Raw genomic sequence first — 12,345 nt, forward strand, 5'->3', positions numbered from 1 at the left:
GGCCCTGGGGTGTTGGGCACGGATGCTTGTGGCCTGCCTGGCTGCTGCTGGCGTTTCCTTTGCTCCTGAAACTGCCTTGGCAAGCTGGGATGGAGAACAGAGAAGGAAGAGCTACGCCTTTGCCGGCCCATTCTTCACAGCACTGCTTTCCCGTGATCTCTCCCAGAAGCAGATTTGGGAAGGAAAGGGCGAGGTTCCCCCCCGAGCCAAGTGACAGGTCTCTCTTTTGCCTCCTGCCAGGTGGAGTCATAACGTCACTTGTGCAAATGTTTCCTTTCCTAGCCTGGTGGAAGAGCCTGGCAGACTCCGTGATGGGCCTGATGACGGGTAAGGAGCTCATCTCCTCTCGCCCAGGGCTGGGCACCATGCAGAGGTGTGCGATGCTTGCTGGCTTAAGCCGAGCCTTGCTGGGCAGCTCCGAAAGGATGGGCTGGGACTTGAGGTGACTGCTGATGCTCTCGGCATTAACTTGCTCTGAGTTTTGTGTAATGTTCGTTGCTTAATCCCGTAACGCCTCCGAGAGGACTGAGCTGCTGATGCTGGTGGGCTGCTTGGGTGCCCGTGTCTGCGGAGCAGGGACTATATTTAGGAAAATGTGAATAGATCAGTGTCATGTGCTGCAAACAGGGTTCTTGTTATAAAGCTGGTTTGGTTTATATACCCTGTGACTTGGCTGTGTCTTGCTGGATTTGAGTATGTGGAAGTCTGAGAGAAAGGCTGCTGTTTTGCGCTAAGGATGCGAAGTTTGTTTCTTGAAACAGGGCCTGAAGCTCAGGGTATTGCTGGGTCTGTCCTTAGCAGGTGCCAGCTGCAGGGTGTGAGAAGGTCCCACGTCAGCTGGGGCCATGTGGGAATGCCTTTTCTCCTTTGACACCACAGATGATGTAATCCTCTGTCCCAGTGAGACCACAGCATCCTTAGGTTGAGTTTGATCCTAGCTGGCCTCTGGCGTGCACAAAGAAAGTCCAGCTGGGACCTGGCTGACGTCGCTTGGGGTACGTGGGGAGAACTGGAGCACCACAGCTACGGGCGGACCCCCGGGTGTACGGCACAGGGCACCAACATCTGCCCATGGGTTCTCCCATCGTGATCCTAGCAGCAGTCATTTCTGATAGCAAAGCCCTTGTGGGGCCTGTAGAGATCAGTTGGAGCAGCCTCTTCTCCCCCTCTAACCCTAATCTTTCTCCTTGGCATCCTGGCCAGTGACTTGCTTGTCTCCCTTCTCTCTAGCTCACCCTGCACATGCCCGTCATACCTCACAGCGTGCCTGATTTCTTCTCCTCTCTTTTTCTCATCTCTCTCCTTGTGCAGCGACACCAACCGAGCCAGAAGCAGTGGTGAAGAAGTACCTGGAAGAGGTGAAGGGCTCTCCTGCTGATGAGGTGAGAGGACAGTGAAGTGACTCCAGTTTGCCCAGTGGCCTGTTTGCTGGGGTGCTGTGAAAACCACAGCGATGCCCGAGGACCGTGTTTCCTTGGGCATCCCGTGTGGTAGGTACTGCTGCTTGCAATGATGCCATTGGTGCTAGGTGGAGAGGCCTCAGCGCTGTCTGAAGCCCACGCGTGGTAACTGGTGACTTGTCCTTGTCAGAGGACTGTGACAGAAAGCACGGTGTGGGTTGAGTAGCTAATCCTGGCAATGCCTCCCTGTCTTCCCTGGAGGTGGCTGCAGGGCCTGGGGTGGAGGAGGGAGTTTGACTTTGGTCTCCTCTCAGTGCTCATAGAGGTCAAAACTACAGAGATCAAACCCCTGCACTGGAGCTGCTCAGCAGAGGAGCAGGACATACCCGTACTCCATTCCCACTCTGACTGATGGCAGCTCTCTTCCTGTGCTGTCCCAGAGGTGGTGCAGGGTGATGATACCAGCCCGATAAGGAAACCTATCTCTGTGCCCTTAAACCTCAAAGGGAAGGATTAAAGTTGAAGGCAAATCTTCCTGAAGTATCTCCTTGATTGCTTCCTTGGTGGGTCAGTCGTTATGATCAGCCTGTGCTCGTACCACGTGGTGATTTTCCCCTTGCTGTTTTGGACTCTAGGACTGTATCATCTGCATGGAGAAGCTGTCCTCCCCCTCAGGTTACAGCGACACATGTGAGTGCAGCACAATCAAGCCGGAGACAGTCGGTCGTCTGACAAACTGCCAGCATTCCTTCCACATGCTCTGCATGCTGGCCATGTACTCCAACGGGAACAAGGTACCGAGCTGGCCCGTCCCCACCAGGTCCCCTGTGCCCCGGTGGCTCTGCTGCGGAGCTCTGATGCCTGCTTCTCTCTCCCTGCAGGATGGGAGTTTGCAGTGCCCCTCTTGTAAAACCATCTACGGAGAGAAAACCGGTACTCAGCCCAAAGGGAAGATGGAGGTCTCCACTTTTCCCCAGTCTCTCCCTGGACACAAGGACTGCGGGACAATCCAGATTGTGTATCACATCAGCAGAGGCATCCAGGTGAGTGCACAGCACGCTCGCAGGAACCGCTGCTGCCAGAGAGCACAAGCTGTGAGAGCCTCCCAGAGAAGCACGGGGATCCAGTGCAGCCTAAGGTGCCTGGAGCCAGCAGCGCTGCTGGCTGTTCTTCAATGTATGGGCCACTTGAGTCTCCTCCATGAAAGATCTTGTCCTGCTTTGGGAGTGGCACCAGGGTCTATAACAGCTTTTCACCTCCAGTAGAGACTAACATCTGTGTGAGCAGAGAGGAGACGCAGCCCATGCTCACAAGATGGGAGAGATTCCAACGTCTGGCTTCACAACCCACGTCTGAGGTTCCGGTGGTTGCAGTGAGCCTGCAAAGGTTTGAGCTGAGTGGTCTTTTTAGGGCGTCATCAGACCACATGGAAAAAGCTGTGGTTTGGGGCTGTCTCCCACCAGAATTTAAGTAATCTGAAGAGCTGGCTTTGTATCGCAGCATGAGGCTGCTCTTGGAGGACCCGTGATACTAGCATGTCCCATAAGAACAGGTCAAATCCCTCAAACTCATGATCAGCAATACCTTGCTGCTTTGACATGGAAGAGCTGGTTTGAGATGGGTCTATGTCAAATCCTGCTGCTGAGGGATTGTCTAACTCATATGAAGATGGACATGTCCATGTCAAATATGTCTTATGTCTTGCAGGGCCCCGAGCACCCCAACCCTGGGATGCCTTACACAGCAAGAGGTTTTCCTCGCTATTGTTATCTACCGGACAACGAGAAGGGCAGAAAGGTAAGGCATCACACCCTGATAACGTGACCCCTCTCAGGTTGTCTCTTGGCCCTGTGTTGGTAGATCAACACAACAGGATCACTTTTGGGAGCTGTCCCCATGATGCTAACCAGCTATTCTTGGTAGTTGTCCATGCTGTTTGTTCCTTACGTGTATTTGTAACCCCTCTGCCCATGAAGATCTTTGCTGCTTCTTCACAGCTGTGACTGTGAAGATTTGTTCTCTTTTATCCCTTGACTAAACAAAATCCCATCTGATCTTTTGAGAAGACACTCCTGGCCTATCCTGGGCTATGCAGTTACAAGGGTTTGCACTGAGAACCACTGAGCTCGGGAAGTCCAGCTGCTGGCTCTTCCCATCCCCGTTTCCTCTGGTTGGGTGTGTTTGTCTCAACTTGTGCCAGTATTTTCAAATCCTGGAAGACCAGCATGCGTAGGGAATGGTCCTTCCCATCAGGGGCACCACATGGGTAGCTAGGAGGTGAGGGAGATCCCTTCTGATGCTGGGATCTTTGGTTTCCTCCTGCTACAGTAGGGATTTAGGTTGTCAAGCTTCTCTGCTTTCATGGCTCAAGTCTCCTAGCTGCTGAAAGCCAGCTTTGGTTTTTCTCTTTCCACTTCTAGGTCCTGGAGCTCCTGAGGGTGGCCTGGAAGAGACGCCTGATTTTCACAGTGGGCACCTCCAGCACCACCGGTGAGAGCAACACAGTGGTGTGGAACGAGATCCACCACAAGACTGAGATGGACACAAACCTGAGCGGCCACGGCTACCCTGACCCCAACTACCTGGACAATGTGCTGGCGGAGCTGGCCGCGCAGGGCGTCACCGAGGACTGCCTGAGACAATGAGCTGGGCTGGGGGCCCGGCTGCGCCGTGCACACCTCGGGGCACACCGAGTGCACTTATTCCTGTTGCCTTAAGTTCCTGTGTCTGACTGCCTGTCACACTGAGCAATAACACTGTACCGCGGGAGCCCTGCCTGCTCTCTACAGTCTGCTTTATTTTTAGGGGAGGGAAGGATATTTTTGTAGAAACTGTGCTTGAGTCTCTGGATAGGGTTGATGGCCACAGCCAGGGCCAGCGGGGAGAGAGGTCCTGAGGTGACAGACCCCCTTGTGAAGGCAGAACCTTGCCCTGGTAATCTTGGGGAGGGGACAGGGAGAGGGGGGTGTCTCGCTCCCCCTAGACCAGCTGGGACGCGAGCGAGGGCCTCCCTCCGGCACACCGCAGCTCCCTGGCTCTGAGGCGCCTCTTACAGCGAAGCCTCCTCCCTCCTGTATCTCTGCTTGGTCGTAATAAACACTTCATTTCCACGGCAAGTCGCTGCTTCACCTTCAAGCTGCCTGATGGCTTGAGGTGCCTCCCTGCTCCGTGGTCCTCTCTGGGGGACCAGCTGGCTCCACGGAGCTGGGGACACTCGTTCCAGCCAGGAGAAAGGAGGGAAAGCTCAGCTCTGCTGGAGGGACACAAATCGCAGCCGGCGCAGGACACCAGGCGCTGGTCCCAGGGCTCGGGGGTTGCAGGCTCGTCAGCGCTTCACCCCCTGGACCCTCGTGGTCTGTGCCCACAGTGCTGGCAGCGGTGACCTGGTGGTGTCCCTCCTGGGGGAAGTCACAGCACCCTGCTCTCGCTGTGAGCTGCCATCCCTGCTCCCATCGTCCTGCAGCCCTTCTGGCAGGACTTGCGCCTCTTTTCCCCCTCTCTGAGGTGAAACGGCAGCAGTTTGGGGGGGCTCTTTGTGCCTGCTGGAGCCTCTGTTACCAGCTTAGTGCTGCTGCTGCAGGGAGCGCTGGTGCCACCAGCCGGTGACAGGCCGGCCACCTTCCTCCTGCTGCCAGCTGGGCCCCGAGCGGTGCGGCAGCCAAGGCTGCGAGCGGAGATGTTCTCCGGCCAGGAGCACGTTCCTGCACCGTGATGTCTGCCCATAACGAACGCTAGCACCCTGTGAAGGGGGCATTGCTCCAGTCCTGGTGGCCTTGCTACACGTTGTCCCCAGGCTTCTTGTCACCTGGTAGCCGAAGCCTTTCGAAGAGCTGTTTCTGGCTGTTCCCTGTGGCCACCGGCCCCAGCTGCAAGTCCCGGGAGCTCTGCCCACGTTAAATCCCTTCGGCACATCAGAGGCCCTGGTGCCATCTGCCGTTTCCCCTCCTTCCCGGGAGATCCAGGATGTTTCCATGCTTCATGCTAGCTGCTGGCTCAGCATCCTCTGTCCTGGACCAAGCAGAAAGGGGCAAATTTCTGCCGCACTAGTACAAAAATGAAAGGTTTTTTGGAGCCATCGAGGGCTGGTGCTTTCCCCTGTGTCCATCTGGTGTGTGCAGCCTCCTGGTTACTCCCTGCCGCAGGTCCTAGGGAGAAAGCCCTCGAACGTGCAAGTCTGGGGATGCTGCAGAATTTGGAGCTCCTGGGGAGCAGCGGGTACCGTGTTGCTGTATTCTGAGCTCTACAGAAACTGGGCTGTGTCTGCTCCTCTCCTGCCCTGGTTGCAAAAAGGAGAGATTTCAAGTTTAAACCTCAGCTTTTTATCCCCAGATCGTGTTCCCCCAGCAATCAAAACAGTGAATTGAAGCGAAAATTGAGCAGGGCTCACCCAGCCCTGTAACAAAGCAAGAATTTCCTGCTGAGCCTGGCCCAAGGCATCTTCAGCAGATGCTCCTGTGCGTGAATCAGCTGGAGCCTCCCCGTGTCTGGGCTGGGCCAGGGCCAGGACATCGCTGGCCAGGCTCAGCCGCTCATCGCTGGCTGTCACGTCTTCCTCCACGACGACGTGAGGCATCTCCTAAAATCCTTGCCACGTCGGTGCTGAGCCCTGACATGGCTTAGCCCCTACGGCGGGGGGACGCATGCGGTGAAGGGGTGGAAAGCAGCGGATCCGGGCGCTCGGGCCGCGCTGCGCAGGGAGACGCTTTGGGGCTGGTCCTCTCTCAGCCCTGGGCAGGGGTAGCAGCCGGCCGAGGGGGAAGGCTCCGGGGCTGGCACAGGGCGAAAGCGCGACCGCGATGCCGTGGTGCCGGTTTGGACCAAGCCCCAGATAAGTGCTTATAATGCTACCGGACAGGTCTGACCGAAAGCCTCGGGTCGCCCCTGGCCCTGGCTGGAGACCCACGATGGGGGCTTCTCCCTTTCCCCTGCGGTGCCGGCTCACCGGCAGCAGCGTGGTTGTTATTAGCCGAGCCTTGACCCCGCAGGTATGCTGGCCCCGCGTCCCAGCAGCGGGTACCGGCAGCCGAAACCGTGACTCAGCGTCCCCCTGCGTCACCCTGCCTCCCTCGCCCCGCCGCTGGCATCCTGCCGGGGAGCATGAAGGAAGGGTCTGGGGGGGCGGATGGGGGGCTGGCACGTCCCCGTGGGCATCTGCGAACCCCGGGGCAGGCATTGCTGGGTAGGAGGAGGGATGGAGGCTGCGGCTGGACTGCGTAATCTGCGAATGCCCCATTTCCACTTAATCTGAAGGCGCGGTCCCGGCCCCTTGGGGAAGGGGGGGAAATCCCCTCCCACGCAGGAGCGGGCAGCCACGGCCCTGGGCAAACACTGGAGAAGGAGCACTCGAACCCCTCCGCCTGGAGAGCAGCTGGGGGGGGGCCGCTGAGCCGTAGCGCGCCTCCCGTTCCGGGGTCACTGTCCCTGTCCCAAGGGCTTGGGGAGTCTTTCCCCAGGGATGGGGGGGGCCATGGCCCGGCCCCGCTGCCAGCGAGGGGGAGGGATGGATGGGGAAATGTCAGCATGGGGTGGCTGTGGAGCTTGGGTGCCTCCGCACCCCGGCGCTGGGTGGGACCGTTCACCTTGAACACTTGGGGTTTTGGGTGAGTTTTGGGTGTGATGGCTCCAGAGCGCTTCCCTGCCCTCGAGGCAAGGCTGGCTGCACCCAAAACCAGCCAGGCACAGGCACACTCCTCGCCCTGGCTCCGAGGGACGGGTGGGCATGGGGCACCCACAGGGAGTCAGGTCCTGGTGGGGCAAATGGGGGTGCGGGACCACTCACCCAGCTGCCCCCATAGCCCCAACACAACCTCTGACTCCTGCCGACTTGTCCTTGAACGTGCCTCCAGTGCCGCCTCTGTGCCTCAGTTTCCCTTTTCACATCACAGGCTCGTGCCCTGCATCCTCACAGCCCGTTCCAGCGCCTCGGCTCCGGGTTCCAGCGGGGCAGCTCCCGGGGGGGCTGGGACCAGCGGGTGACCCGGGAGGTGCAACCGGCCCCTTTGCCTGCGGGGTCTGGTGGGGCTGGCAGAGCCGGTGCAGGAATGCGGGGCTGGGAGGGTCCGGCTCTTCGGGACAGGCGGTCCCCGCTGCAGGGGCTCGCGGGGCAGTTCGTCCCCTCGGCAGTGGGACGGGGTGAGCGGAGCAGGACGGCACGTCCAGCCCTGCTGGGACACCGCCATGGAGCTGCCGTGGGTGCTGCTGGCGCTGGCTGGGACGGGCGCAGCCGCGGGCCTGGGTGACTCCCCCCGGGGGCCACGGGGCAGAGGGGGACAGGGGCTCGGAGGGGCTGCGAGGTGTTTTCCCCATGGATCTTTGCAAGGCATTTGTGCCGGGGAGGGGGTTATGGGGCCGGGCACGGCTGGGGGGGTCCCCACCCTGGTACCATCCCTCTGGTGCCGGCACCCCTGTGCCAGCACCGGCGCTCGTGGACCCTGGCGCGGATGCCGGCTGGGGTCAGATGGTGCTTGCTGAGCGGCGCAGAGCATGGGACCCCCCTGCTCACTGCCCTCCCCCAGCCCTGCTGCCCTACGTGCCCCGCGTGCCCCCCGCGGCGCTGCCGGGGAAGCTCACCGCCACCACCTTCGCGCTGGAGAGGCCCTGCTGCGTCTTCGACGGGCACGCCAACGCCTCCGACACCGTCTGGCTGGTGGTGGCTTTCGCCAACGGTGAGCACCCGCTGCTCCGGCATGTGCCATGGCGGGGGGACGTGGGGGACCCTCGCCGCAGCCGCTCACCCCCCATCTGTGCCACGCAGCCTCGGCCGCCTTCAGAAACCCCCCGTCCCAGGCCAGCGTGCCCCTGTACGAGCAGCTGCCCACCGCCCACTCCTACATGACGCTGGAGACGGCGGCGGCCGCGTACGCCTGCTTGGCGCCGAGCCCGGCCTTCCTGCGGGTCGGGGGCGACACAGCGTGCGGGGGCCAGGGCAGCCGGGACCCCTGCAACGGGCCCCTGCCCTCCCCGGGGCCCTACAGGTGAGGCTGGACGGGCGGAACCCCCAAATCCCAGCTGGGGTAATTCCCCACGCAGGGCATGCTCGTGCCCCCCGGTGTCACCGCCGTACCCGTGCCGCAGGGTGAAGTTCCTGGTGATGGGCTGCCACGGCCCCAAAGCGGAGACGAGGTGGTCAGACCCCATCCTCCTGCGCACAGGTACCGGTGGCACTGCCATCCCCCGTGGTCCCCACGCCTGCCCGGCAGGAGTGCTGGCATGCAGCGTGGCATCAGCCATCGCCCCAAAACCCGAGGGCAGAAGCAGTCCCCAATCTCCCCCAGCCACCCTATCCCTCCCCTTTCCGTCGCACCATCCCTGAGCCCCCTCGTGTCCCTCCACATCCCTCATCCCCCTCCTTCCAGCCGGCAGCCCGAGCACCATCGACCCTGCGCCCGTGCGCTGCGGCAGCGACGTGGTCGTCATCGCCTCCATCCTCGCCAGCCTGGGGGCCGTGCTGGCCGCGGTGGTGCTCGGCGCTGCGGGGTACGGAGGCTGGCGGGACCGCGCTTGGGGGGGACGCGTCCGCAGGGGCCGCGGGAGAACCCCCCCCCCCCTCGACCCCATCGGCAAAGAGATGGAGCGCGGGAGGCGTTTTTAAAATTTTAAAAGCCTTTTTTTTTTTCTTAAATCAGAGTTTGTGATAGTTCGGCAAGGAGAAAGGGCCCCTTGGTGGTGGTCAGCGCGGGGGGGACGCCAGAGCCCCACGGTCCCCCCTTTGATGCCTCCTCTTGTCTCTCCCTGCAGCGCCGCGGCGTGGGGGTCCCTGTGCCGGCAGGGGTCGGGGACCAGCGCCTTCGCCCGCAGCTCCTACAGGACCCACCACATCCCCCCGGCCCTGCCGCAGCCCCTGCCCCCCGGCTGCACGTGCAGCCCCCCGGGGCTGGGCTGCTTTGTCCCCCGGCCTCCTGGGCCGTGTCCTGCCGAGTAAACTCTGACTTTACATCCGCAACCGCCTCCTCCTTGCCCGGCAGCGGGACGATGGCCCCCCCCGCCTCCGGCCGCCCCGCACGCACACCAGCTCGGTGCCCCCGCTGTCGGCCACGCGGGGCTGGAGCTGTGGAGGAGGGGGGCACTGGGGCCCCCAAAACAATCCGGGGCCTCGGCTTGGTGGCACTTGGTGTTGGGGCGGGGGATGTGCCGGCACCGGTGGGGTCTGCGGGGAGCCCCGCAGTGGGCATCGCCCTGGGGTGGCACTCTCTGCCCCATTGCTTGGGTGAGGGCTGTTGCCCACCCGTGCCACGAGCATGGCAGTTCTCAGCACACCTCGCTGGCGGGCGCTCGGGCGTTGCAAATGCTCCCCGGGGAAACGAGCCCGACCTGTTTGCCGCGGGGCTGCGGCCAGTGCTGGAATGTGGGTGGTTGGCGGCCGCAGGCGGGTCCCGTGGGGACGCGGAGCCTGTGCACCCGCACTCCCGCTCTCGGCACCCGGGCGCCCGCACGATGCTCCCGCTGCTCCTCCTGCTCCTGGCGACGGCCCATGGGCTGGGTGAGTCCGCCAACACCATCGGGCTGGGCTGGGGATCCCCGCTGTCCCCAGCTTGTGGGGGTCCCCTGCGCACAGGCTCCGGAGCCTGGAGGTGCAGGGCAGCTGATGCCCCCCCTATTCTGGGTGCCACCTCTGGTGTCACCCACCTCGGTCTGCTGGCACAGCGTGGGGTCCTCTGGGGTCTCGCAGGGGTGTCCCTCCCCAGGTGGTGGCACGGGGGTGTCTTTCCTTCCCCTTTTCATGAAACATGCGGGGTGTGAGCCCAAAAAGGGGGGCGGGAGGGGAGTGGGGGCCCCCCAGCCATGATCACTGCGGGCAGCTCCCTGTCCGCATGCGGAACCCCCGGCACTGCTGCAGCCAGATGGAGCCGCGGGTCGGGGCTGCAGCGGGGGGGTCCGCGCCCTCTGCCGCACCCCCTTGGCTTCTCGCTGCAGAGGAGACCCGATCCGTGCCGATCCTGGCCAGCTCCTCCCTGGGGGGCCTGACGACCGCCTCCACCTTCGTGCTGGAGCAGCCCCGCTGCGTCTTCACCAATGTGCAAGAGGACACCGTCATCTGGCTGGTGGTGGCCACCGTCGAGGGTAGGTGGGATGCGGCGAGGTCCTGGGGGAGCCGCCGTGGGCAGGGGTGTGCGCAGGGCTCCCCGCCCCCCCCCCCCCAGGTCCCTCCTCACCCCCGTCCCCGTCCCCGCAGGCACGCACACCTTCAACAACAGCGTGGCGCCGGGGACCCCCGAGAGGGCGTTCCAGAGGTTCCCCACCACTGCCTCCGCCTACATGACCCTCAACACCACCCTCCTCAACTACCCCTGCACCACGGCCCCCGGCGCCATCACTGTGCTGCGCGTCGGCAGCGAGACCAGCTGCGCCAAGAATCCGATGAGACCCACCTGCAACGGCCCCCTGCCCGGCCCCGGCCCATACCAGTGAGCCTGCTCACAAGGACGTACCCCCCCCCCCTCCCCCGGGCCTCCTGGCAGCCCCCCGGCTTGGGGGAGCGTGGCCAACCTCCCCTCCCACCCCAGGGTGAAGTTCCTCGCCCTGGCAGACTCCAAGCCCGTGAGCGAGACAGGCTGGTCGGAGCCCATCACCCTGAGAACAGGTACCGCTGCCGGGGTGCCTGTCCTGCCCCTCGCAGCACCCCGCAGCCGTCGGGTGTGGGGGGGTGGGGTGCGGGGCGCTCCTGGGGGCTGCACGCTGAGCACCAGCAGCTCAGGGCGCAGCGCTCCTGCGAGCAGCCGGGGAAACTGAGGCAGGGTGTGGCTGCGGGTCCAACTGAGGTATGATGTCACCGTGTGATGGCACATTGTGTTTGCACAGTGCGTTTGCGCGGTACAGTTACAGATGGTGTTTGCATAGTGCATCTGCACAGTGGGATTGCGTATTGTGTTTGCACGCTGCACCTGCACGGCGCAGTTGTGCACTGCGATTGCCCACGAACGCACCGTGCCCAGCCAGGCCCCCTGCGCTGCCCCGGGGTGCACGTGCCGCTCCCTCCCCTCCCGCTCTCTCCCCAGCCCAGCCGCCCGGCAGCATCCCCACGATGGGCAGCGGGCGCAGCGCCGGCATGATCGCCCTCACCTCCATCCTCTCCATCCTCTTCGCCATCCTGCTGGCCGGCCTGGTGGCCATGCTGGTCTTCGGGGGGTGAGTACCACCCCTGCACCCCACCACACCACCCAGGAGCCGCGATCGGTGCTGGGCGCACAGGACCAGCGTCAGATGGTGACGCCGGCACCCCATGGCCCCCACCCTTGTCCCTCACCCCCTTTCCCTCCCCAGCTTGGACGCCTGCGGCGGCAGCAGCACCTTGAGCAAGGCGGAAGCGGTGACGGTGCGGCGGTACAACACCCACCACGTCTACGACCAGCCGGCCGCCCGGCTCTGAGCCCCCGCTGCAGCCCCGCACCGCCTCCCCGCTGCCCCCCCCTGCACCGCATCACCTCCCCGCCTGCTCCCACGCCGGCTGCCGCCGTCCCGCGCACCGTCGGGTGCCCTCGCGATTGCACCGTGGGCGTCGATGGCATGACGCCTGCGGGCACAGCCAGAATTGCCGCATGGACCGGGGAGCCACGATGGAGCGGAAGATTAAAGACCTTTCCTTGTGCTTTGTGCCCAGCCTCCGCCTCCTGTTTGTGACCCCCCCGGGAACGGCACCCGCCAACACCTCCCGCCTCCTGCAGCCCCCGGGAAAAGCCCTGCGGCCCCATCCCCGTACCCCCACGTAGCGCTGTGAGCCCCATCCCTGGGTGGGGGACGGCTGCCGCCCGGAGCAGGATGTGGCCAGGGATGCTCTGGAGAAGCATTTTCACACCCCGCTTGGGGCGTGCGGTGCCACCTGCGCCCACTTTGAATGGGGAAAAGTCCCCTGGGGTGTGAGGCAGCAAGGGGAGCCTGACCCCCCCAACAGCCCTGGCGCTGGGGACACAAAATGCCCCCAGGAGTGGGTGAGGGGGTCTGGGGGGGT

The 12,345-nt window shown here is 63.1% G+C and overlaps 3 protein-coding genes across 8 annotated transcripts in view; all 3 read left to right on the forward strand.

The window, feature by feature from the left end:
• DTX2 (deltex E3 ubiquitin ligase 2) overlaps positions 1-4,175 on the forward strand; it is a 39,665-nt gene extending 35,490 nt beyond the window's left edge. For 3 of the 6 annotated variants that reach the window (XM_054847474.1, XM_054847472.1, XM_054847476.1), the window contains 6 exons: positions 241-327; positions 1,312-1,382; positions 2,036-2,194; positions 2,282-2,443; positions 3,108-3,197; positions 3,821-4,175. In XM_054847474.1, the coding sequence (XP_054703449.1) occupies positions 241-327; positions 1,312-1,382; positions 2,036-2,194; positions 2,282-2,443; positions 3,108-3,197; positions 3,821-4,045 (794 nt within the window). In that variant the 3' untranslated portion in view covers positions 4,046-4,175. The remainder of the gene's footprint in view (positions 1-240; positions 328-1,311; positions 1,383-2,035; positions 2,195-2,281; positions 2,444-3,107; positions 3,198-3,820) is intronic. The other 3 variants (XM_054847478.1, XM_054847475.1, XM_054847477.1) reach the window with 2 other exon arrangements.
• A 2,129-nt stretch (positions 4,176-6,304) lies between these two features.
• Positions 6,305-9,321, forward strand: UPK3B (uroplakin 3B). Its single transcript, XM_054848092.1, has 7 exons — positions 6,305-6,385; positions 7,286-7,415; positions 7,916-8,065; positions 8,155-8,374; positions 8,475-8,551; positions 8,756-8,876; positions 9,138-9,321. The coding sequence occupies exons 1-7, from the start codon at positions 6,305-6,307 to the stop codon at positions 9,319-9,321; spliced, it is 963 nt and encodes a 320-aa protein (XP_054704067.1).
• A 436-nt stretch (positions 9,322-9,757) lies between these two features.
• Positions 9,758-11,984, forward strand: LOC129215094 (uroplakin-3b-like protein 1). The gene is made up of 6 exons (XM_054847713.1): positions 9,758-9,879; positions 10,314-10,460; positions 10,573-10,804; positions 10,904-10,980; positions 11,396-11,525; positions 11,661-11,984. The coding sequence occupies exons 1-6, from the start codon at positions 9,834-9,836 to the stop codon at positions 11,764-11,766; spliced, it is 738 nt and encodes a 245-aa protein (XP_054703688.1). The 5' UTR covers positions 9,758-9,833; the 3' UTR covers positions 11,767-11,984.
• The last annotated feature ends 361 nt before the right edge of the window (positions 11,985-12,345 follow it).

Source organism: Grus americana, chromosome 19, assembly GCF_028858705.1.
Source record: "Grus americana isolate bGruAme1 chromosome 19, bGruAme1.mat, whole genome shotgun sequence".
NCBI classification, from domain to species: Eukaryota; Metazoa; Chordata; class Aves; order Gruiformes; family Gruidae; genus Grus; species Grus americana.